Source organism: Penicillium concentricum, assembly GCF_028827145.1.
Source record: "Penicillium concentricum strain IBT 3081 chromosome Unknown utg000002l_segment0_segment0, whole genome shotgun sequence".
Taxonomy (NCBI): domain Eukaryota; kingdom Fungi; phylum Ascomycota; class Eurotiomycetes; order Eurotiales; family Aspergillaceae; genus Penicillium; species Penicillium concentricum.
In genome coordinates, this window is record NW_026622755.1 from 167,057 (window position 1) to 189,159 (window position 22,103).

The window sequence follows — 22,103 nt, forward strand, 5'->3', positions numbered from 1 at the left end:
AACTTCGGACCCCAGGCCGAAGATATAGGAGGTTGAAAATGTACCCAGGAAGTGCTTATCTAAATTGATGTTGTTAGCTGCTTTTTCTTGTGAAAACGAGTGAAATATCTGTAGTAAGAAATATCTCGAGAAGTCAGATCCTTGCTCGCTGTAAAATCGTATTGAATACATTGAACAACAGTTGGGATTTCACAGAAACTTAGTGATATTGGGTTCACGGTTGATTTAACCAAAAGGACCGAGCCTATTTATTCTCCATCAAGCCGACAAGGAATTCAGAAAGTTTTGTCTGGCCTTCAACAGTCAATCAACATGAGCAATCAAGATCTCCAGCAACAAATGTCACAGCAGTACGATGAGGTCAATGAAGAAACCCCTTTGCTGCCTCCTGATCCTAGCACCGAGCCATATTCCGTGTTCACATCAACACAGAAACGCCTCATTATTCTGATAGCGGCACTGGCTTCGAGCTTTTCACCTCTATCCGCCAATATTTACTACCCGGCATTGAACTCCATCGCCAAAGATTTGCGAGTCAGTCCATCTCAAATCAATCTGACCATTACGACATACATGGTATGTTAAATGAGATTCTACAAATTCTGCTCGAATATACTGACATCCCTGACTTTGAAGATATGCCAAGGCCTAGCTCCAATGCTGACAGGCTCGTTGGCGGACCAGGCTGGTCGTAGGCCCGCATACATCCTTTGCTTCGTGATATACATATTCGGAAACATCGCTCTCGCTCTACAACACAGCTTTCCAGCACTCTTAGCTCTCCGTGCCGTTCAAAGTTGTGGGAGTAGCGGAACCGTGGCCCTTGCATCCGCAGTAGTAGCCGACATTATCACATCTGCTGAACGAGGTATGTACATGGGGTTTGCCTCTCTGGGAAATATTCTTGCTCCATCCATCGGGCCGATTCTTGGGGGTGTTTTGAGTAAGTATCTAGGCTGGCAAGCAATATTCTGGCTCCTTGCTATAGCTGCTGGTACTTTCTTCATGCCGTTACTGTTCTTTTTCCCCGAAACATGCCGTGGAATCGTTGGAAATGGGTCGACTCCTGTAGTCGGATGGAACCGAACCATCTGGAGTTATTTACGCACCACCGCCGCAGTCACCATACCTGCATCGAGTGTCCCGAGGAGTCGTGTGAAAGTTCCTAGCCCATGCTCAACCCTCTGTATGCTTTCCCACCGACCTGTGGGACTGGTGCTTTTGGCAAATGGAATTGTGTTCGGCAGTTACTACGCCGTCACATCTGGAATCCCCGCACTATTCCATGAAATATATCATCTGGATGACTTGGGTATTGGACTATGCTTCATTCCTGCAGGCTTGGGGTCGTTGTTCAGTGCAACTGCCAATGGGGTATTAGTTGACTGGATATATCGGCGGACTGGACGAAACGCCGGTCAGACGGTACACAAGAACCAGAAACAGGACATCATTGAATTTCCCATCGAACAAGCAAGGTTGCAGATTGGCCTGCCAATGACAGTAGGTTGCTCTGAGACATTCTTGTACTTGACCCGTTCTATTAGTTGACCTTCATTTCCCCCTTTTAGATACTTGCAGCTGTCTCAATAGTCGCCTATGGAGTACTGATGCCATTCAAGCCACCACTCCTGGTTGCGCTTATTGTGGTTTTTATAATTTGTTTTTGTATTACGGCGGCATACAACGTGATGAATATTCTGATCGTCGACTTGTACTACGAAACACCTGCTACCGCGATGGCTGCTAACAACCTTGTGCGCTGCTTCCTGGGCGCTGGTGCTGCAGCCGTGGTCAACCCTCTGATCAAGCGGATTGGTGTGCAATGGACATACTATTTTGTATCGGGTGCAGTGGCTCTAGTCACTCCGATTCTGGGGATTGTTTATCTTCAGGGCTGGGAATGGCGGAAGAAACAAGCCGAGACTGCTGCACAACTGCGAATTGTACACGCAAGACCATAGTACCATCTCGGGCACGGGGAACTATAAATTGAATCACAAAGAATCAAACAGCATTGATCTAGTTCTCAAATTTTGATTGATATGATGCAGTCGAATTTTGCTCTCGGCTGATTCCACAATAAGACAATATGATCTCACTAGCTACACTCCTCTTTGGTGTTCTAACCGAAATAATCCAGATCTTCCCATTAACCCCTGGTCAGCAACTGCAAATACGGTATCCTGGGAGCCAATGGATCAATCCCGGCATGGAATTAGACATTCGAGGTACGTGAATAGCCAAGGCAATAAATGGTACACATTTACATCCGCCCAGACACCACCATGATCCCAGAGATCAGCAGCATGAATCTCCGATGCAACCAGAAATACATGATTCTCGTCATCGATCTTGACGCCATCTTACCAGGAACTGCTATCCAATCAGTCATTTTACACTGGTACCAACCAAATCTCACAATGGATTGCACAAAGCCAGCACCTCCTTCCAAACTCGTCCCCGCCAAAGACCACGAGGACCATAACTCCACAGCCTCGTACATAGCTCCTCGTGCACCACCAAATACTCACCACCGTTACGTCTATCTCCTCTTTGTACAGCCCCCAGCGTATCAATTTCCGGAGTGCTTCTCACATGTGTTCCCTGAGACTGTTAGCGCCCGCGCCGGATTCGATATCAGGGAGTTTGTAAAGGCCGCAGGGTTGGAGCCTCCTATTGCGATGAACTATTTCATTGGTAGACATGAACCTAGTGAGGGCGAGACAACCACGATTCCTCAGAGTGCGACGACGACCTCGTTCCGTTCCGTGGATTGTCCCACGAGGACGGCCGACATGGTGTCATGAGCTAGGGGACTGCGTGGGGGAAATGGAGACTGTGGTTGGTTTCTATTCTTATGCAGTAGGGTTCATGGAGACTGGGAAATATGATATTTGTGTGTTACGCGATTTTAGGAATATGCGTTGTTGGAATGTTGATTTTAATTGAATATCCTGCCAATTAATACTTCACAGGTGTTCCAAATGTGTTCTCAGATTCAAAATTCTGAAATTTGAAGAAGGAAAAACCGAAAGTTTATGTACATGTCGTGATGAATGTATATTGTAGGGTTGAGGTGGATTCGGAAATGTGATTCTCAGCAGGCTTTGCTCATACTATTTGCGGGGGCCATTCTGGGATATCATGTTTGGTATGATATTGGAGCGGTCCTCATGTTAAAGAGGTGACGACATATGGTATACCCCCTGACAATCTGAGGGCTTTTTTATCTGGATCCAGTAGTGACCGGGCAGGGGACTACAGGGACCAGTCGAGGCTATTCTGGTAGAGAGGATCATAGATATGTTTATGAGGCAAATTTCTGTGTTAGAAAGTTCCAGGGGACCACTTAAGGAAATAATACTAAGCTCTTTCAACTAATCAGCAGCGCGTGTCCCATAAAAATCGTGCGAATAAGGGTAAATTCGGACTAGGTGTAATCGCCGTGGCACTGGCTCATCCTTTCTGGCGCTTGGCTTTTAGATTACCTTTGAGGTGATATTATAAAACCTGGCGCTATACAATGTGGGGTTTGGGTAGTGATCAATTCCAGTGAATATTGAGAACAAGCTACACCTCAAACATTAGAAGTGTCGAATTGACTTCGGCTAACGCCCGTAGCAGATAGCAGGTACAACATGAACGGTACAGCACAAACCTCAATCTAAACAAGTATGCTCTCAACAAAAGCTCATTCATTTATCCATGCATTCCCTCCCTCGCAATCATTTCACGAAGCTTCGGCTCAAAAATCAAATCATTGTGACCATCCCGAGCAACCACACTGTCACCTTACGCCGGTGGCATTGGAAGTTGCCAATGGCATCATAGTCAGGAAATTAGATGACGTCGAATAGCCCCAAGTCAAGGGCAGGAAAGGTAAAGCAATTTGCATAGCGTATCGAAGAATTGTTGCTAGGTCGATGGTTGGTCTAATGAGATAATCATATTAGAGATAACAAATGCAATTCTTCAGACAGGAATGACGCACCAATTGTTGTCTATGGATAAGCATCGCCAGAGAACTGTCGTACTAGGCGAATAGATACTCCGGTTGGGAACAGCATAGAGAGAAGTGTCGACAGATTGATTGATGGATGCCACTGGTATGGAGAGCTTCGCTCCCAACTGCCAGATATTGTAGTTTGGATTCATGTATGCTGTCTAACGATACCCTGAAATTTCCATCTGATTTTTGTTCGATTCGTCATCAACTGTAATAGGATGTTGCTCGAGAACGGAAACAGCTGTTTTTATGTGCAACAACGGGCTGGGGTCTGGCATAATGAAGCATACGAGCTCCATGAAATGCAAATACCATACGACGGCATTACTGAAATCAATTAGCATTCAAAAATATGCTGAAGTATACTGCACCACATAGATTGTTCACCGAGGGATGATGAGATAAGGTTGGTGATCGTTGAATAGTGAAGACCGGCACAGACTACATGTGCGGTACTCGCACGCAGGTCCCAAGGAGGGTAGGACAAAACTATTTGTCAGTAGTAAAGTTCACGATCCATGTAACTTTTCGTGCTTTCGGCAATTGCTATCAAGGGAGCTCATCATGGTGTGAGTAAACAGTGTCCCCTTTCGTCATGAATGCAGGAGTGCAATCAAACGTGGTCTTGTGTTGTTGCACAGTAGAGATTCTCAACTGAGTGGGGGAAGTGATCAGGAGATGGACTATAAATATCTCGAATTGACCCAAGCCTAGAGAGAATCAGACTTGTTGATCGTGGAGTTGAAGACAACTACCTTTTCGACAAACTTTCCACGATTTCTATATGGCTGAGACCTCTACCAAGAGGTCTCCCCAGTCTAACGGTCAACTACTTCCCAATCAAAAAATGCGCACAACCTGCAACGCCTGCCAGCAAGCGAAGATACGATGCAGCCACACTTACCCGTGCGAACGTTGCGAGAGTCACGGGTATGAGTGTGTCTATTCGATCTCGCAGCCGTTGGGCCGGCCTGCCAAGAAGAAGATGACTCGGCCGGCAGCGGCGGCGGCAGGCGTAAAGACGCGCAGGGGGAGGCGGAGGTAATTGGCCGTCCGACTCGGCGACGTGCGGGGAGGGCACAGAGGGTGCGCAGGGTTCCGAGTCGGATCCCGAGTCCAAGTACAGCATCCGGCTCGGGTCCTGGGTCAGGGGAAGGGTCGCACAGGAGCGACTCCAGCGCCGGCACTGAAGTCACACCACCGGAGGAAGACTATCAGTGGCCGAGTTTCACAGAGTTGTTCTCGGACGTTCCAGGTGAGCACAGACCTAGTTCACGGGTATATAGGTGTCGATAGATGACCGTTGGAATGTGCAGAAAACCACACGAATGGAGACCGGATTCAGGACCAGGATTTCGTCAGCACAAACGAGGCCAATAGCCACGTCGATCCAGGATTCACCATTACCAGCCTGGAAAGCTCGTATGAACGAGCTGACGGATTCGAAAGTTTTGGGGGCCCCATTTTCCTGAGCCGCGTATTGACTATTCCACACAGTGTTGTTCTCCCCAGATCGGTTTGATGGTCGACGAGCCTCCCATTGAAGCTGCGCCGGGCACCCAGTCTGCGTCACTCTTTCAGGGTGGTGCAATATACCCCTTTAGCCTCGCACCGGACGCAATTCAGGTCTCCGGAACAGTGCAGAGTCCTGCTAGAATCATGGAATTGCCCTCCAATGAAATCTGGCAGGAACACATCGACACTGACTCCAGTCAACCTCTCCCGCCAGGAGGGATTAACCTCGAGGCACTGTCGGAAGATGCTTCCTCCCTTCACTGCAGTTGCTATGCCCAAGCGTTCAGTGAAGTCGTTCGATCCGACGAGGCCGAAAGGGCAAAAACAGCATTGCACCACCTAGAAAGGGTGCAGCAACAGGGAGTGGTCATCCTTCAATGTCAAGTATGCTTTGCTTCAAACGCCAGGGCTAACATTCTTACCTTATTAGTCATGGCGATTGAGAAGGCGACACGGGCGTTGAAGGTGAGGGCCAAATTGGCCACTACCTCGGTGCAGGGGGGATCTATTCCGTCTGGGGGGAGGAGGACATCAGCCAGATGCGCCGTTGTCTGTCTCATCTGTCAATCATTGTCCGTTTCATCAATCAAGATCTCCAGTGTGCCTCACCTTCAAGGTGGCAGCTAGTAATGGCCGACGAGACAGATCGGCGGCTGCAGTCGATTACTCGAATATTTGAGTGATCGCTGGCTGAAAAAGTGTGTGTATAGTAGACGGTAGACGCGGAAGAGAACCTGAGAGCTAGTGAGATTTTCCAAGTTATCACGCACTCACATCAGTAGTATGAAGCGATAGACGAGTGTTGATGATGTAGATAGTTTCATCGACGCTATATAGCTCGTTCTTGTAGGAAATCCAATTCAAGTTTGCATCTTGGGACTGGAATTCGCCGACGGATCCCGATCCCTGTAAATTGAAGTCAAAAGAGACTGCCATTCGCTTAATCGCCGATCGGGGAGATACCCTTGAATGGTGATTAAGTCCCCGGTGAATTATAGAATCATGAGAAAGCCTGGCCAGTCATCTTAGTCAGAGCAGAGAATGCCAAAATCCGGGAATTGGTAGAGTTGCACTGGCAAAGGGCATACTGTCAGCTGGCTCGTACAGAAAACTTTGTGTTAGAGAGGGTTTTCCACGACTGACCTTTTCGGGCGCTTTTAGAGTGAAACATTCTCAAAGAGAGGCAAGCAGGTATCTCGGATGTAGATATTTAGTGGAAGGAATAGTTTCTGGCGGTGACTGAGGTCATTTTGATTCTTGTCTACAGGTCAAGTACTGGCAGTTGGAGGTTTATTGCTGCTGAATGAATTTCATGACACGATGTCCTAACGAGGATGTATCATCGCTATTCCGTAGAATATGTCGAAAAGGAGCAGGTTACGGGAGGGAAAAGTACAAAGTTTCGGTAGATTGCCGGAAACCTGGAAACACCGCTTCGATGACAGTCTCTCGAGGATCATCACACATCGGATTTTTTCAACACGATGATGCTAAAGACCAAACGAAGCAAATGCCGATTTAGTTGCTAAGAGCTCTGCACACATCGAACAAAGTCCGAGGATCAAGGGTCGGCGTAGTTCTAGAATCTTGTCTGTCGTAGAATGATATAATTTGCTCGTTGGGGAATGAGAGAAGGGTCTTAGATCCCCGTTGGACAGTCCCTGCCATCATTGAGATTGCACAGCAGGCCACAGGTCTGATGTAGACCCATAAATGCAGACTTCCATTGGTCTAAAAGCCTTGTCGGCGCCGAATGAGGACAAGATATGCAACTCCGATCTGACGTGAGCTATCACGCACAATATTTCGAATTAGCCTAGGAGGCTTGAGCTACTCCTGGTGACGATTACACAAATTAGTTCGAAAATGTACGATGAATTCAATATTATGATGTCAAGAAATATATTGTTATTAGGACTTTAACAATACTTACATGAAGGATCGTGAATGTGGGCGAAAGTAGTACACACCCACTGCCGAAATACCTTTTCAAACCCGCACCTCATGCGCGTCCGCGCTTGTTTGCTCGTAGAGAGGAGATCGTGTTTATGATGGCTTAGTTGGGCCAAGGCTTTTCAAAGATGCCAGTCCACTGCGCCCAGCCGATGATCTTGCCGGCCATAGCGCGCTTGATATCCTTCTTGCTGGCCTTCTCGGGAGCCTTGAATTTCAGTGACTCACTGAGAGCGATAATGGTGAAGACGTAGCGATGTTTTCCGTGACCGAGGGGTGCACCAGCACCGACATACGGCAATCCAAGCATGTTGGGCACAAATCGCCAACCAGCGACGGTCATGCGGCAGATCTTGGCGTGTTCGTCCGGCTTGACGTTGGCCGCTTCAGCCTTGGTAGTCGTGGCAGGAATTGCCCAGAGGAGACCATGGTGGAAGACGAGGAATGGGATGGGTGGGTCGAGATCTTCACAGAGGAGTACATACTCCTTGACTTCTTCGCGACTGTTTGGAGCGGTCCAGCGTAGCTCAGGAAGGCAGCCCTTGCCATCATCGGCCTTGCAAGTACAGTGGAGAGGTAGCTTGGAGCCCGACGGGCCGACGTCGGGTGCTTCGAGGGTCATGTTCGGCTCGGGAAGGTCTTTGAAGGCCGGACAATGGATGATCTGACCAGAATCATGGCCACGGATTGGGTACAGCAACCGACCGAGAATGAATTCGAGATAATGGAGAACCATGGTGGATAGAGCTGATGGATCTGCGCATGCGAGTTCTTTTTGTGTGAAGAAGGAAGAACAAAGGTCGCGATGTTGACGTTCGGAGAAGGGCAGGTGCGGCCCGATTGGGAAGCTGCCCTGTACCGGCCCGGAATCGGCAAGTGCGACTGGCCCTCATTTTTCGATGTGCTTTTTTCTGCGAAGTTCTGATGTTCGCAGTTGGATACGTCCCATGCGTATATGCATTTAAGCATTTCAGCTCTAGGGTTTAATGCGTGAGCTCGGTTTGTGGGACGAACAGGTGTTCCTGCCAATGCTAATGCTTTCCTCTCTTCCAATCTGTGGGGAGTAATCAGGACCAAGCACGTGCTTTGACCTCAGTTTGGTACGCTGAACTACCGGAAGGCTCCCAAGGAGTAAGCTATGACTGTCTTGTGACAGTATTTGTGTTGAGGTGTTCACTCGGTGCATGATGTTGTGCTTTCGAACCGAGCGTGCAACTGAGACAGAACCATAGCAGAAGCTCTATTGGCGCGAAGGGACAATAAAAAATGACATCAATCGAGATGTTATTCCAGAGGCAAAATCACAGCGGTTCAGTGATCCCAGCTACGACGCAACGACGCTCGCATAACCTGTGAACTCCCCGGTTTCCTTGGCGATGATTGAAATCTCATCTTCAGCCAAGGGGGCAAAGGTTTCCTTCTACAGGGGTGCCCAACCTAATTTTCGAAGCCGATTCGCCCTATTTCGTGCATTTGAACCGACCACCATCCCCGAATAATCCCCGAACAAGTCGCCCCACTGTTTCTCCGGAATGGACCTCGGCGTAGATTGATCAATGTGTCCCATCTCCTTCAGTATACGGCCAATCTCAGCAGCGCATTCACCCCAAGACAACTCTTGGCCGTTTTCACAAAAGAAGTATGGATTTTGCGCAACCTCGGTGACAGGTGCACGCTCCATCCAATGCAGCAAAACCATATATCCCCTAGCAAGGTCTTTGACATGAATCTGGTTCCAAACGGCGAGACCATTCCCGATCTGACCGGCATAGCCATGTTTAATAAAGTACCGAATGAGCGTCGGTAATTGGATCGAGAGACGGTTCTCCCTAGTGGTCACACCGTAGATAAGGGGCGGAATCATAATGGCCATCTTGGCGTAGGGGCCCAGTTCTTGGCCTGCCCGGATGATGGCTAGGTCAATTATTCGATGCGATGCAGAATCAGGGTGGGCATTGATCTTTCCAGGCTGCTCATCGTCAAATATTGTATCACTTTTATACTCTCCTTGGGCCGAATCGGAGAACAAGGTTGCTCCGCTGTTGTGGATGTAGATTGTTTTCAGTCCTTGCGCCGCTCGGTGTCTGATGCCATCGATGATTGCTTGGACAGATGGCAAGTGGTCTGCAGTTGCGGTGTGGAAAACGATGTCACTAACCGCAACCTGGTTCTTGATCACTGTTGCGTCGTCCAGATTACCCACCACTGTTTCGATACCCAAATTGGCGTAATCTATAACGGCTGATTCGCGACAAACAAGGGTTGTTACTTTGTAGTTCGATATGAGGAGAAGGTCTATGATCTCTCCGCCGATAAAACCAGGACCAAGAAGGAAGACAGTCGCAGGCATGCTGAGGTATGACAGGTAAATTAATCGCGAATATGGTGCACTTGTCTAGTTACCAATAGGTGACTGCAGGTTGACGTCGCGATTATTAAGACCTCGCCTCAAACCTCCGTAGAGGATATCCATGGATCGGACTTGATTTTAAACTATACCAAGATAAATCATAAAAAGGTAGACTTTAATCTAAAACATATATCATTCTCAAAGACATGGGTTCTACTATCTAACAACCGAATAGGTTGTTATAGTAAAGTTTTGACTTTATAGCAAACAATTAGACCTCCGCAAAGCCCACAAAGCCCAAGGCCCAACCCAAGGCCCAACCCAACCCCACGAATGGGCTGGGCTTTGGGCCTATCTTCGGGCCCACTGGTGGGCTATGGGCCCGGGGTGAAAGCCCACCGGCCCGTAATGGGGGCCCAAAGCCCATAATATTCTGAAAAACGTGACTTTTTTAATTACCTTATGTTTAGATCCTGTTTTTAGCCCTTAGATCAGGGTAATATTTTATTAGTTTGATTAATATATTATTAATAATCAGCTAAATTCATATATTACGTTTGAACACGCGAAAAAATGCGTTGTTTAGACAAGTCTTGAATTATAGAGGTTCACTTAGAAAGTGGTGGTACTCCCGTGTAATTCTCAAATATATATCTATCATAACTTTAGTATTAACCTTTTTTCTAACATCCACTAGTTAGATTTTGTTTAAAATTAGAGTATATATTTATACAGCTATTATAATTCTAACTTCTAAGTTTAAACCCTATATAACTAGTAGAAGGGTCAGAATACAGCGATTACAAGATGCTAATTGACCTAAATGGGCTTTGCGGAGGTCTACAAACAATATTAGCTGGCGGGTTATGCTTTGTGATGTCTCTGCATTGATCTTTCATTCTGCTGCTGACATCATCCAAGATACGGCTGTAGGTCTGGCTGTTCTTGAAGACTTTCTCAAGTTCCTCGGCGGTCTTGGGGGTGGACGCTTAGATTTCCGTTTTTTCAGATGTTTTCTGCAGGCCAAACTACTTTTTTGCTCCTGGGATCTCCCGCAATACTGCCGGTTCAGCCCGATTTGACAAATAATATTGGCAAAAAGAAGAACGACGGCTGCATGATTCGAACATGCGCCTCCGAAGAGAATTGATTTCTAGTCAATCGCCTTAGACCACTCGGCCAAACCGCCATTTGAATGAGAGTTTCAAGGAATTTGTGTAATATGACCAAATTACCCAACCGCCTAACTATAAATGAGTGCAAGTTGGAGTAGCTAATACCTTCCCTCATTAGGCTCCAGAAGTATAGGAAGACGATCTTTTCGATTGGAACATAAAGCAAACATAAAAGCCAATGTGTATAATTCACTCATGGCGATGCCAGGCCCAAGTTATGAGTTATACTGCGCGAAATATATTTTGGATATCGGATGTTTTCATTCTAGCTACTATGGATAGAATTTGAAAGCAGATACTATATAGCTCATCTGGTATGTTTATAGGGCTATTTAGATATTCCAAAATGGGTGTAGATCGTGCCGATCCTATGACATCAGCAGCAATGCTGTTGGGGCCCCAGCCCTGGAGCTTCCGCCCGCATCCGTCGATTTGTACCTGGGTTCCTGAATTTCTGGATTGGGGGAACTTCACCAACCTCCTCCATGTTATCCTATATATCTGCTGCTTTCCAGTCCCCGTCGCCAGACGAAGGCGTACAGCAGCGACCTCCACGGTATGCCGGTGAAGATACCACCCCAACGAGCCGCCGGGAGATCTTAGGATGGTATTCGTATGGAATTGCGGCTGAAGTGTTCGCGGTCTGTGGCGTAGGTTCGTGAAGACATATTCACAACGAAATACTCAAAATACTTATCCCCACTAGGATCTTTTCTACCCCTCACCTTGGAACAGTTAGCCCGTGAGCGCGGCACCCTACAGACGAGCCGTCTTCCCTGTATCAGACCGTCGGCAGGGAATAGCACACATGATGCTGAAAATGGCCAATGTGTTGTCCCTGTATTTGGCCTCGAGATCAACACAGCTAGCTTCGCCATGTACACCTTCTCACTGGCAGTGCTTATCCAGGCGCTAACACTAATATCGTTCAGCGCACTGGCGGATTACGGTATGCTTCCAGAATGTCGGACTGAGAATTTGTAGTGTGAAAAAGGAACATGAGTTAACGTCAGCTTTGTCTGGTTGGATGTTTAGAGAATAACCGCAAGACATTGCTTATGGTATTCGGATTCACCGGTGCGCTCGCCAGCATGCTGTTCGTCTTCATTGCACCACCGATCTTCGTTCTCGGATCGATATTGGTCGTCGTCGGTGTAACCTGTCTTGGTTCATCCTTCGTTGTGCTGAACTCTTATCTGCCCGTCCTTGTCGCCAACGATCCATCTCTGCAAGATAGGAACGCCGCGGAATTGTCGAGCTTCGACCGAGACGGAGGTAACTCGGAATGGAATGCATGGGGTAACGATGATGCCGACGATGATAGCTTAGACGGACTTCAGCCACCGGGCGAGCGACAGAGTTCACTAGAAGGTGGAATGGGATCCAAGGCCCCGCCCTCGTCCTCGCCGGAGCTGCAGCTGTCCACCAAAATCTCCTCCAGAGGCATCGGTCTTGGATATTGTGCCGCGGTATTTGTGCAAATCCTCAGCATTATCATGCTGATCACATTATCCAAGACCTCGCTTGCAAAAGCGTCCCCCAGTCTTCCCATGCGCTTTGTACTACTTTTGGTCGGCATTTGGTGGGGCGCATTTACCCTGGTCACCCGTAATTTGCTCAAGACACGACCGGGGCCTCGGCTGGATACAGTCTCCACCAAAGGTGCCGGAAGATGGCGCGCCTGGCTGCGTCTGGTCGGCTTTGCCTGGAAATCCCTCTGGAAAACCATCAAAGTAGCGATGAAACTGCGCGAAGTCCTCATCTTTCTTGTAGCATGGTTCCTACTCTCGGATGCGATGGCCACGGTCTCTGGGACGGCGATTCTCTTCGCACGCACAGAACTCAAACTAAGCACACCCCTGATCGGACTCCTCTCGATTACTGCGACGGTGTCCGGCATGACGGGCGCATTTCTATGGCCACACGTATCTCGGTACTTCGGCCTGCAGCCTAATCACACCATCATCCTGTGCATTGCCCTGTTTGAGCTGATACCACTTTACGGCTTGCTTGCTTACATCCCCTTCATCAAAAACTGGGGTGTATTCGGGTTACAGCAGCCGTGGGAGATCTTCCCACTAGCCATCGTGCACGGAGTAGTCTCAGGCGGACTAGCATCATACTGCCGGTCATTCTTCGGACTCTTAATTCCACCTGGTAGTGAGGCTGCATTTTACGCTCTTTATGCTGCTACGGACAAGGGGAGCTCATTCATAGGACCGGCAATTGTGGGTGTACTTGTCGATGCGACCGGCCAAGTTCGGAGTGGCTTTTTCTTTATTGCTGTTATAATCATTCTCCCGATTCCCCTCGTTTGGATGGTTAATGCCGACAAGGGTCGGCGAGAAGGTTTGGCTATGGCTGAAACCCTGGGCAAGTCACACGGTGGGCCCGCTGAGTATGCCCAGGAAGCTGAAGGGCTTCTGGCTCGCGAGTAGACATATACTCCAACAAAGGCTGAGGAGGCTGAGTTACGACATATAGATTATGAACAATAAAAGTCGGGCGCGTATGCGACCTTGTCATGTTTTCTTTTTGGCTTTTTTGCATGCCTTTTCAGATATTGTTTTTTTTTTTTGTGTCTTGATGGTTTCCTCCCCTTCTTGGTTTATAGCTAGGAAGGTGAAAAGGTGGTAAAACGACTACACTCTACACACCACTTTTCTACCAGATTTCAGGGAATGAATAGACTGGAAAAGAAGGTTTAGACCCTTGAGCAAACAGAGTCATTATTGGCGAGCATTTTAAGGGTTTTTTATGTTTGAAAGTGTCTCAATTTCAGGGTCTAAAATAGACATGGGTTTTCCACAATTTGGCCCCAAGTCAAGCCTTTTAGTAGGCAGTGAGAGAGACACCATGTGGAGATATGAGTTCAATTTCCAATTAAACCACTCCATTGAGAAACGAGTGCTATGCACGCTCAATTTTAAACCAATTAAATAGGTCTAAATCCTCTAGCTTGACCGCTAAGTGGATTATACAGGGTCTTGGCCGATCACTCCCGATGCTTGGTTTGTTCGTTTGTTGCAGCCTAGAGAGACCCCGATGTGCCGTGTCTTATTCTTCGAACAGAACTCGGAGAAATTACCAGAGCTTATAGTCGGGAATGTCTAAAACGAGGCACCGGGTCCAAAGGCAAAAATATAAAGATTCACACGTTTTCTGTGGAAAAATATGGCAAATCCCAACGGTTCTTCTGTACTCTTTACCATCATAATCTTCACAATGATCAACAGTGCTATTTTATCCTCTCTATTCATACTCGCCAGTGCACAGCCATGGAAACGAGGTATCTTTATCGAGCCTGTCACAGACTGCTCCCAACTCCCATCCTACAACAACCACACAAAGATGGCCGGACCTTGGACACTCAAGGTCGATAGCTGCTACAATGGAACTGCCACTCGGGGGTTATGCACTATCGAGAGCTTCGAGTCTGGTCAGGATATTACACGACAGCGAGCAGACAGGCCTAATACGATCGAGCATGGATTTGTAAGTTCTCACCCTATGGATACAGTTCATCCACGAATATATATATCTACCACTTCAGAAAAACAAAATGACTTACGGAAATTTAGATCACGATCGTGAGCGATAAGGACAACATCAAAACAACCCTCCGCTGCAACGGCGCCCTAAACAGAATCGAAGCATACGTCCTCTCCGGTCTCGCCCCGGGCACCCTAGACTGGCACGCCGTCGGGATAGACCACCACCCCAGCACGGGGCAACTGGTCTGGGGCAAACCAAAAGCCGTGCCTGTACAGGCGTACAGACATTACCACCGCGGTAAACCCGTCGAAGGACTGTTTCTTGGATCGAATAATCAGACGAATTGGACGATGCACCCGTCGGGGAGGGATGTGAGCATCACGGATATGAAGCCGTTCTGGGTTATGCGATTGATGATTCCGGAGACGAGTATTCGGGAAAATGAGTTTAGAACGTTGATTCGGATTGATGGGAGCTGAATTTGTGTTTCTTTTGGCTCATTGCATCGGTGTGGTTGTTGTGTTTCCTGTTAATATACCCCCGTTAATGCATACTGGTGTTGCTACATCTACCTTGTACACCATCCTAGTAAAAGGTCCTCAATGCTGCCTATTTTCCTACATCCCACTAAATAATAAAAGGAAATGGCATTATCATTCTATATACACTGGGGCTGGATGGTAGCCTTCTTTTGGGTTATTATCTCTATGTTCCTTTGTACAAAAGCATCTACAGATATATTTATTCTGACCATGCACATGATAACGTGATTAAGGATGTTTATTCGCTTCTAACCCTGTTTTCAGTTATGTTGATCTGCTGTATTCTCCCCAACTTCCGTTGGGGATTTGTCGAAGATTTCTCAAAGTAAATTGGTCATAGCTGCACAGTGTGACATAGCAATAGTTGGACTGTCACACCAGATCTTGCATGTTCCTGGAGTTCATAACTTCCACGTCGGTGATCGGAGGTTGCAATCTCTGCCATCCGTACCCACGGAAAGGGAACTGACAGAGCTGTCCTGTAAATTCTTGTTCACTCTCCAGGGACAGTCTCTCCGTCAATTAAGGGCTGATGGCCAGCCGAGAGACACCTCCGGATAAGGAATGGGAAGGGTCGGATTGGTAAGAAAGTGACAAGGCCAAGTGCTAGGGGAGGGGTCATTCCAAGCTCTTTGACTGCCCTACAGCATAACCATCCTTTGAGTGCTTGTTGTTGGCCCTTACCTCCATGGGTCAGGCATCTTCACGCTCAGATTTCTCTCCATTTGGTCCGTTCTCTCGACTGGAGAGAGATAAACACCATTCGCAACTCCAGTGTCTTGCCCAGTACATTATAATCGAGTCGTCCGGCGTAACTACCAGTTATCGCTGTGCTTCATCAAGATATCGAAAACATTTGGCCACACGAACCGGTCATAAGTGGTTAGACCTGGCACTGCTAAAACGGTAGAATGTTAATACAAAGATGGAACAAAAAGGAAGCTTGTGGACTGACGTGGTCCACTCGATGTCTTCAGACAAAGCCTCCATCTATCTGCCCATCTGTGATGTAGGCTGGGCTTGATCTCACATATAGCCTGGGATTTGTGAGGTGAAATGATTGCCCTCACCAGCAGACTTTATTCGGAAGGTCCTCCAGCCCCTTGGACATGGTTTGTTGATGTCGAGGGGTTGGAGATATCAGCGTGGTGGTTGCCATGTTGGGGATTGTCGTGGAGTGCGCTAGTGCCAAGGGTTAAGAACCAGACGGGCTAGCTGCTAGCCGAAAAGGCCGAGCCGGATATCGGGGTGCTGAAGTCGGACCTTGCATTTAGGCAAGTGATCTACCGCACAGAGAGATTGACACGCCACTGGGCGATATTAAGTTCACCTTTTTGAGCCTGAGGTTGCCCATAGGTGACCCATGATGACCAGTAAGGGGAATCACGCGTGTTATACCAGAAGGCAGAGGTTGCTGGGGTGAGCTAGGAGAGAAAGAGAGTTCAAGTATCTTTTGAATTGTCTTTTTGATGGTCTTCTCAGTGGTCTTCTCAGATATTCTGGAAAGCGGTCGTGCCTTAGAAGCCTTAGGCAGATAAATTAGACCCATTTGGGGTTACAATTCATCGACTGTTCTTTCCTCTATTTCTCTCTCTCTCTATCGGATTCAGCCTATTTACACTTGCCACAACCCCAGACATCGGAGCTCGTGGTTCTGGAGAAAGCTCTATCAACACCGGTATTACCCGTGGAAGCCCACTTGGTTTGGATTAACTGGCGTGATTGGCCAGAAAGCCGGGTATCCCGCACGTGAGCTGCCCAGATCGAGAGATTTAAAGATTCCATACAAGAGGTGTTATACTGGAGCGAGTGTGGATAACCCCTTGGCGATCGAGAAGCACATGTGGGCAATTAAATTGAATGCGTGAGATCCCTGTCCAAAGGAAGGCCAAGGGTCCCAGCAAATTCACGAAAACCCCAGATTCCCCAGAAGAGACAACCGTTCCAATATCGGGAATCCGGGGTGGTTGCCACGTTACCGATGGGTCAAGGTCAACAGCCCGGCCCGAAACGCCGTGACAGAATATCTTCAAGGCACCTGACATATTATTCTTCCAATGGGGGAAAAAGATTTGACCGGGTTCTTGATTTTTTATGGGCAATTCTTCCGAAATGCAGGTTCGGCCATTCTCTCCGTTACAGGAAGGGAATAGCTTCATTTCCCACATTCTGGGGGCGTTGGCGCTAACCAGCTCGGACCAATCACATCGCGCTATCATATTCCTCCAACCTCGCTTCCCCAGACACTAACATCGCTGGCGGCTGAATTGATCCTGCAATTCCCACCTGGCAATATTCTTGTTGCCGATAGGTGCAATTTGTTACACCATCATGCCCGACATTCCAGAGTTGGTCTAGACTAGTTGGCCAGCATGTTGTACGACTCAGAGATGTCTCTCGACACTCTATTCAGAATAACCAATTAGCCTGAATACCCAGTGGGCTGATGATAGTCTGGGGATCAGGTGCCGAATTGACCTTTCTTTTCTCCACAACCCCGGATGCACGCTAATGCAAATGTGGATCCTAGCTGTTCGGATGTCGCGAGAATTAACGTATATAGACGACAATCCCCCCTGTCTGAGACTTAGTGGGATCTTGTATCACAATCATCAATCGCCATCTCTCTTTATCCAACATGGCGTCCACAGCTGATACTGTACTTGCGGTGGAGAAGTCCGCCGCCAACCATGTCGAAGATACTCTGGGCCACGGCGCCCTCAGCGAGGCTAAACAGGCTAGTGATGATGAGCACACGCAGACACTGATGCAGGCCTTGCGGGAGAACCGCAAGGCTGTTATGTGGTCCGTCTTGATCTCCGTGTCCATTATCATGGAGGGATATGATACCATCCTGATGGGCAACTTCTTCGCCTACCCCTCGTTCAATAAAAAGTACGGAGAGGATTTTGGTGGTGATATCGGATGGCAGGTATCTGCACCTTGGCAGACAGGCCTCAGCATGGCCAGTACGGTTGGATGTATCTTCGGTCAGTTCTCCTGTCAATTGGCCCCAGGGCAAGCACTGACATGATCAACAGGTGGTATCTTGAACGGATATATGGCGTCCAAGTACGGTTACCGAATTGTTATGATCGTCGCCCTTGCCGCCCTCACAGCCTTGATCTTTATCACATTCTTCGCCAACTCCGCAGGAGTCCTCCTCGCCGGCCAGGTCCTTTGCGGACTCTCATGGGGAGTGTTCGCCACTGTCGGACCCGCATACGCCTCTGAAGTATGCCCCACCGTGCTGCGCGGTTACCTCACTATCTACGTCAACTTGTGCTGGGCCATCGGCCAGTTGATCGCCTCCGGTGTCCTCTACGGACTCGTCGACCGAACAGACCAATGGGGCTACCGTATCCCCTTCGGTCTGCAGTGGATTTGGCCCGTTCCTTTGATCGTGATTGCTTGGCTCGCGCCCGAGAGTCCCTGGTGGCTTGTGCGTAAGGATCGCCTAGATGATGCGAAGCGCAGCATCCGCCGACTTGGCGGCAGCAAGACCGAAGACCAGATCAACGGACAACTCGCCATGATGCTTCACACGATCAAGCTCGAATCCGAGGTTGAGGCAGGCACCACCTACTACGACTGCTTCAAGGGAGTTGATTTGCGCCGCACCGAGATTTGCTGCATGGCCTTTGTCGGCCAGATTCTGTCCGGTAGTACATTCGCCTACTCGCCTACCTATTTCTTCATTAACGCCGGCCTGGACGTGAACAACTCCTTCCAGCTCGGTGTCGGATGCACTGCCATTGCCTTTGTCGGAACCTGTCTCTCCTGGTGGCTGATTACCGGATTCGGCCGTCGCACGCTTTACGTCTACGGCCAGGGTATCCTCTGCTCGATCCTCTTCCTGATTGGAATCCTCGACGTGTCTTCCAGCGCGAACGGCATCAAGTGGGCTCAAGCCGGACTCTGCTTCGCCTGGCTCTTGACCTACTCCCTGACTGTTGGACCCATCGCCTACGCCATTGTCTCGGAGACCTCATCCATGCGTCTGCGTCCTCTGACTGTCTGCGTCGCCCGCACAGCCTACCAGATCATCAACGTCGTGTCACAAGTTCTGGAGCCGTACTTCATGAACCCCACAGCGTGGAACGCCTCCGGCAAGACTGGATTTTTCTGGGGTGCTACCGCCCTCATTGCCTTCCTCTGGGCATTCTTCCGTCTCCCTGAGGCCAAGGGCCGCACCTACGCTGAGCTGGACGTCCTGTTCGTCCAGAAGGTCAATGCGCGCAAGTTCTCGAAGACTGTTGTCGATGTCTATGCGGTCCAAAATCATGAGTCCCAGGAGGGCCTTGTGCGTGAAAAGACCGAGGAGACCAAGCAGTGAAATTAATAAATAGTGATATTACCCAGGTGGTTGTGTATGATGCCATGTGCGAATTGACTTAGCATGTTTCCGCAAATAGTGAATTTAATATCCAGTGGACTTTTATTTCAATATGCTTGAAAGTGATACAGAACTCGACCTTTGATAGTGGGGCTCTATGGAACATGCAATTACCTGCATTAGCTCTAAAAAGGAAAATATTGTACATCGCAGGATCAGGATCGGCAATATCAACACATCTTGGCGATATGGACAAGGCTAGTCCTTCGCGCGACTGAAGATAGGCAGAATAGGCGAAATCGGTTACCTTTGCTTTTGCCACATGTATTTAGCCTATGGAAATTGAAATTCATATTCAGCAGGAGTCGACTTTGCCGTCAAATAGATAATTGTCAGACATCCCACGGCAGTGGCAATATTGGTCTGGACCATCTAGGGAGGGACGTAAAATATAACTTGCCTCATATTAGAAATGTGCAAAGATCGTCACGTTTAAACGGTACATTGCGATCGACTGTTGATCCCTCAACGGCTGAGCACACGGGCTAGACCTGCATAAGAAACCAGCACGTTTTGAACGTGGGCTGAATAGTCATAAATTTATACAGAGGATTATAAATGATTAATAATAAGTATGCAAAGGCCTAGACCTGTCATGAATTGCGCACAGACACGCGAACAGACCTCTCGACTTTCCACCCGGAAGCACCGAGGTCACTGCTATACGGAGCCAAGTCCTCCTCACTGGAATCAGGTAGTTTCTGATGCGCGCTGGAGATAGTCGTCGTAACACCGTGGTATTCGTCACTCCCTCTGCCGGTCCAGAGCTGGCGTCCGTCGTCAGGAGAGATCTGCTTCGATGGCGTGGAGCGGTGGAAGCCGCCGGCGACGTTGTTGGATAGTGGAAACGAGCTTGGTGTGCGACTTAGACCATTTGAGGAGCCATCGCGGAGAAAGCGGACTAATGGACGGAGGGTTGTTAGACAGCCTGCTGTGATGCCGATTCCCGCTTCGACGTTGGACCAGATGGAGATTTGGTAAGTTGCGTCTGTTTGTTGTTAGTGGAAAAGTGTGGATTGAAGTGGGGCTTCGAAATCGAGAAACAAAGGGTGCGTACATAGGAATTCTCTATCTTTGTAGTAGTGAATGAAAGGGATGCGAATAATAACCGCAGCGCTCGCACTGCAGAGATATTAGCATTGCCACCAAATAAATTAAAGCCAAGCTTCGGAATCACGAACATGCAACCAATACCCAAAATAGCGACCATGGCACCCTTAGTGCGGCGATTCATGCGCAAATTCCAGATCAACGCCACCGGAAGCAATCCAATAGTCAAGTCTGTAATAGCGGCGCCGACACTATACAAGTAGGCGATAGCGATGAGGGGATTTTTATCGATACACGAGCCATGGGCATTTGGCTGCGCATTGTTCCAGAAGTAGTTGACGGGTGTGCATTGGAACATGGTGAAGAAGAAAAAAATGATGCCAACGACAGTGGCGAGAGACATAGCGGCGTAGAGGATGTATGCGTGGACGCGAGAGACGGTGATGCGGAGGAGGGCGATGATAATGGAGACTTTTGCGGCGACGCAGGTTAATACGTAGAAAAGTTGGGCTATCCACCAGCACTGGAAGTATGTGAGTTTGGGTTCGGGATGGTAGGGCTGGGATCGTACCATCATTGCGCGGTGGAAGTCGTCTGGGTGGTGGGTAAAATAAGCCAATTTCCTCCCGAGTCCGTATTTACAACCAACGATTCCACAGATGGCGAAGACTGTGTTGAAGGCCTGCATGTGAAGTGGTATTAGGTGTTGTGCGCGGTGTGGGAGGTGCAGGTTGGCTCACCATAGCTATAACCATAGTTCCATCATCCCACCCCCAAGCACGAACGACGCGTGTGCGAACGAAACATCTTAGGATAACACTCAACAAGGAGATAGCGAGGAAGACGGAAGTAACGATCAGAATTGCCTTGTTTCGGCTGTCGTCGAAGTCGTCCGCCTCAAGAGCTTCAATTTTAGCATCCATAATGAACAGGCGGAGGGCATGGGGATCCCATCTGCAGTTATAGAAAGCGAAGACCCAAAAGAACGACACAAAATGGCAAAGTCCCTCGTGATTATATTTGACGATCCCCGGCTATTTTAACTTCAATAAATCTTGACCTTGTAGGCTCGAGACCTCTTAAGTTTTGTACCAAAAGTCCCATAGTGGGCAGGGCTTGTAAAATATGGGAGCCCCTGCAGGCATGGATCATTGAGTAATATCTGGTCTAGTGGGGGCATATGGGTATTGGATCTTCGGATCGAGACTAATTTCGATAGATCAGCACACGAGATGACCTAAATGGGCCGACATGTTGGGGTTAGAGTACATAGCGGAGTCTATTTGCTCTATTGAAATTTGAGTGACTCCAACGGGGAATCTGATATTTACGGCTCTCAAAGAATCGGAGATTATGGGCAGATGTTGGTACAATGTTCCGTACCGAGTTTTGCCACGGCTCCTCTCCTTGGCATATCGGCCTCGTCCTGTAATAGTCGAATATAACCGTGAAAATAGTTTCAGGCGAACGGAGTAGCCACATTAGTCCTCGAATACGAATTTGTGACATCTAGAAGCTTTTGTAGGGTTTTGATTGGAGACCACTTTTTACCTTATTGATCCGTGGTGAGGGGGGCCCCGAGGCGCCGAGGTCCATCGGGTCCTTTGAATTTCACCTC

The 22,103-nt window shown here is 48.4% G+C and overlaps 9 protein-coding genes across 9 annotated transcripts; 5 read left to right on the top strand and 4 right to left on the bottom strand.

The window, feature by feature from the left end:
- Positions 1-312: 312 nt before the first annotated feature.
- On the top strand, positions 313-1,964 carry N7517_003615 (uncharacterized protein; the record flags this gene model as incomplete). The annotated part of the gene is made up of 4 exons (XM_056721345.1): positions 313-576; positions 637-868; positions 989-1,503; positions 1,572-1,964. 4 exons carry the CDS (start codon positions 313-315, stop codon positions 1,962-1,964), a joined length of 1,404 nt encoding a protein of 467 aa, XP_056577595.1.
- Positions 1,965-2,092: 128 nt separating this feature from the next.
- N7517_003616 (YbhB/YbcL family Raf kinase inhibitor-like protein) lies at positions 2,093-2,810 on the top strand (the record flags this gene model as incomplete). Its single annotated transcript, XM_056721346.1, has 2 exons — positions 2,093-2,231; positions 2,281-2,810. The coding sequence occupies 2 exons, from the start codon at positions 2,093-2,095 to the stop codon at positions 2,808-2,810; spliced, it is 669 nt and encodes a 222-aa protein (XP_056577596.1).
- A 1,108-nt stretch (positions 2,811-3,918) lies between these two features.
- N7517_003617 (uncharacterized protein) lies at positions 3,919-6,460 on the bottom strand (the record flags this gene model as incomplete). The annotated part of the gene is made up of 4 exons (XM_056721347.1): positions 3,919-3,935; positions 4,914-5,220; positions 5,947-6,084; positions 6,299-6,460. 4 exons carry the CDS (start codon positions 6,458-6,460, stop codon positions 3,919-3,921), a joined length of 624 nt encoding a protein of 207 aa, XP_056577597.1.
- A 1,120-nt stretch (positions 6,461-7,580) lies between these two features.
- N7517_003618 (YbhB/YbcL family Raf kinase inhibitor-like protein) lies at positions 7,581-8,213 on the bottom strand (the record flags this gene model as incomplete). The annotated part of the gene is made up of 1 exon (XM_056721348.1): positions 7,581-8,213. The coding sequence occupies one exon, from the start codon at positions 8,211-8,213 to the stop codon at positions 7,581-7,583; it is 633 nt and encodes a 210-aa protein (XP_056577598.1).
- Positions 8,214-8,801: 588 nt separating this feature from the next.
- Positions 8,802-9,827, bottom strand: N7517_003619 (Phosphatidylethanolamine-binding protein PEBP; the record flags this gene model as incomplete). Its single annotated transcript, XM_056721349.1, has 2 exons — positions 8,802-8,897; positions 8,961-9,827. The coding sequence occupies 2 exons, from the start codon at positions 9,825-9,827 to the stop codon at positions 8,802-8,804; spliced, it is 963 nt and encodes a 320-aa protein (XP_056577599.1).
- Positions 9,828-11,487: 1,660 nt separating this feature from the next.
- N7517_003620 (uncharacterized protein) lies at positions 11,488-13,440 on the top strand (the record flags this gene model as incomplete). Its single annotated transcript, XM_056721350.1, has 3 exons — positions 11,488-11,656; positions 11,709-11,951; positions 12,038-13,440. The coding sequence occupies 3 exons, from the start codon at positions 11,488-11,490 to the stop codon at positions 13,438-13,440; spliced, it is 1,815 nt and encodes a 604-aa protein (XP_056577600.1).
- Positions 13,441-14,176: 736 nt separating this feature from the next.
- N7517_003621 (uncharacterized protein) lies at positions 14,177-14,976 on the top strand (the record flags this gene model as incomplete). The annotated part of the gene is made up of 2 exons (XM_056721351.1): positions 14,177-14,497; positions 14,584-14,976. The coding sequence occupies 2 exons, from the start codon at positions 14,177-14,179 to the stop codon at positions 14,974-14,976; spliced, it is 714 nt and encodes a 237-aa protein (XP_056577601.1).
- Positions 14,977-17,677: 2,701 nt separating this feature from the next.
- On the top strand, positions 17,678-19,375 carry N7517_003622 (Major facilitator superfamily domain general substrate transporter; the record flags this gene model as incomplete). The annotated part of the gene is made up of 2 exons (XM_056721352.1): positions 17,678-18,029; positions 18,081-19,375. 2 exons carry the CDS (start codon positions 17,678-17,680, stop codon positions 19,373-19,375), a joined length of 1,647 nt encoding a protein of 548 aa, XP_056577602.1.
- Positions 19,376-20,028: 653 nt separating this feature from the next.
- On the bottom strand, positions 20,029-21,408 carry N7517_003623 (putative integral membrane protein; the record flags this gene model as incomplete). Its single annotated transcript, XM_056721353.1, has 4 exons — positions 20,029-20,423; positions 20,493-20,557; positions 20,617-21,167; positions 21,226-21,408. The coding sequence occupies 4 exons, from the start codon at positions 21,406-21,408 to the stop codon at positions 20,029-20,031; spliced, it is 1,194 nt and encodes a 397-aa protein (XP_056577603.1).
- Between the last annotated feature and the right edge of the window lie 695 nt (positions 21,409-22,103).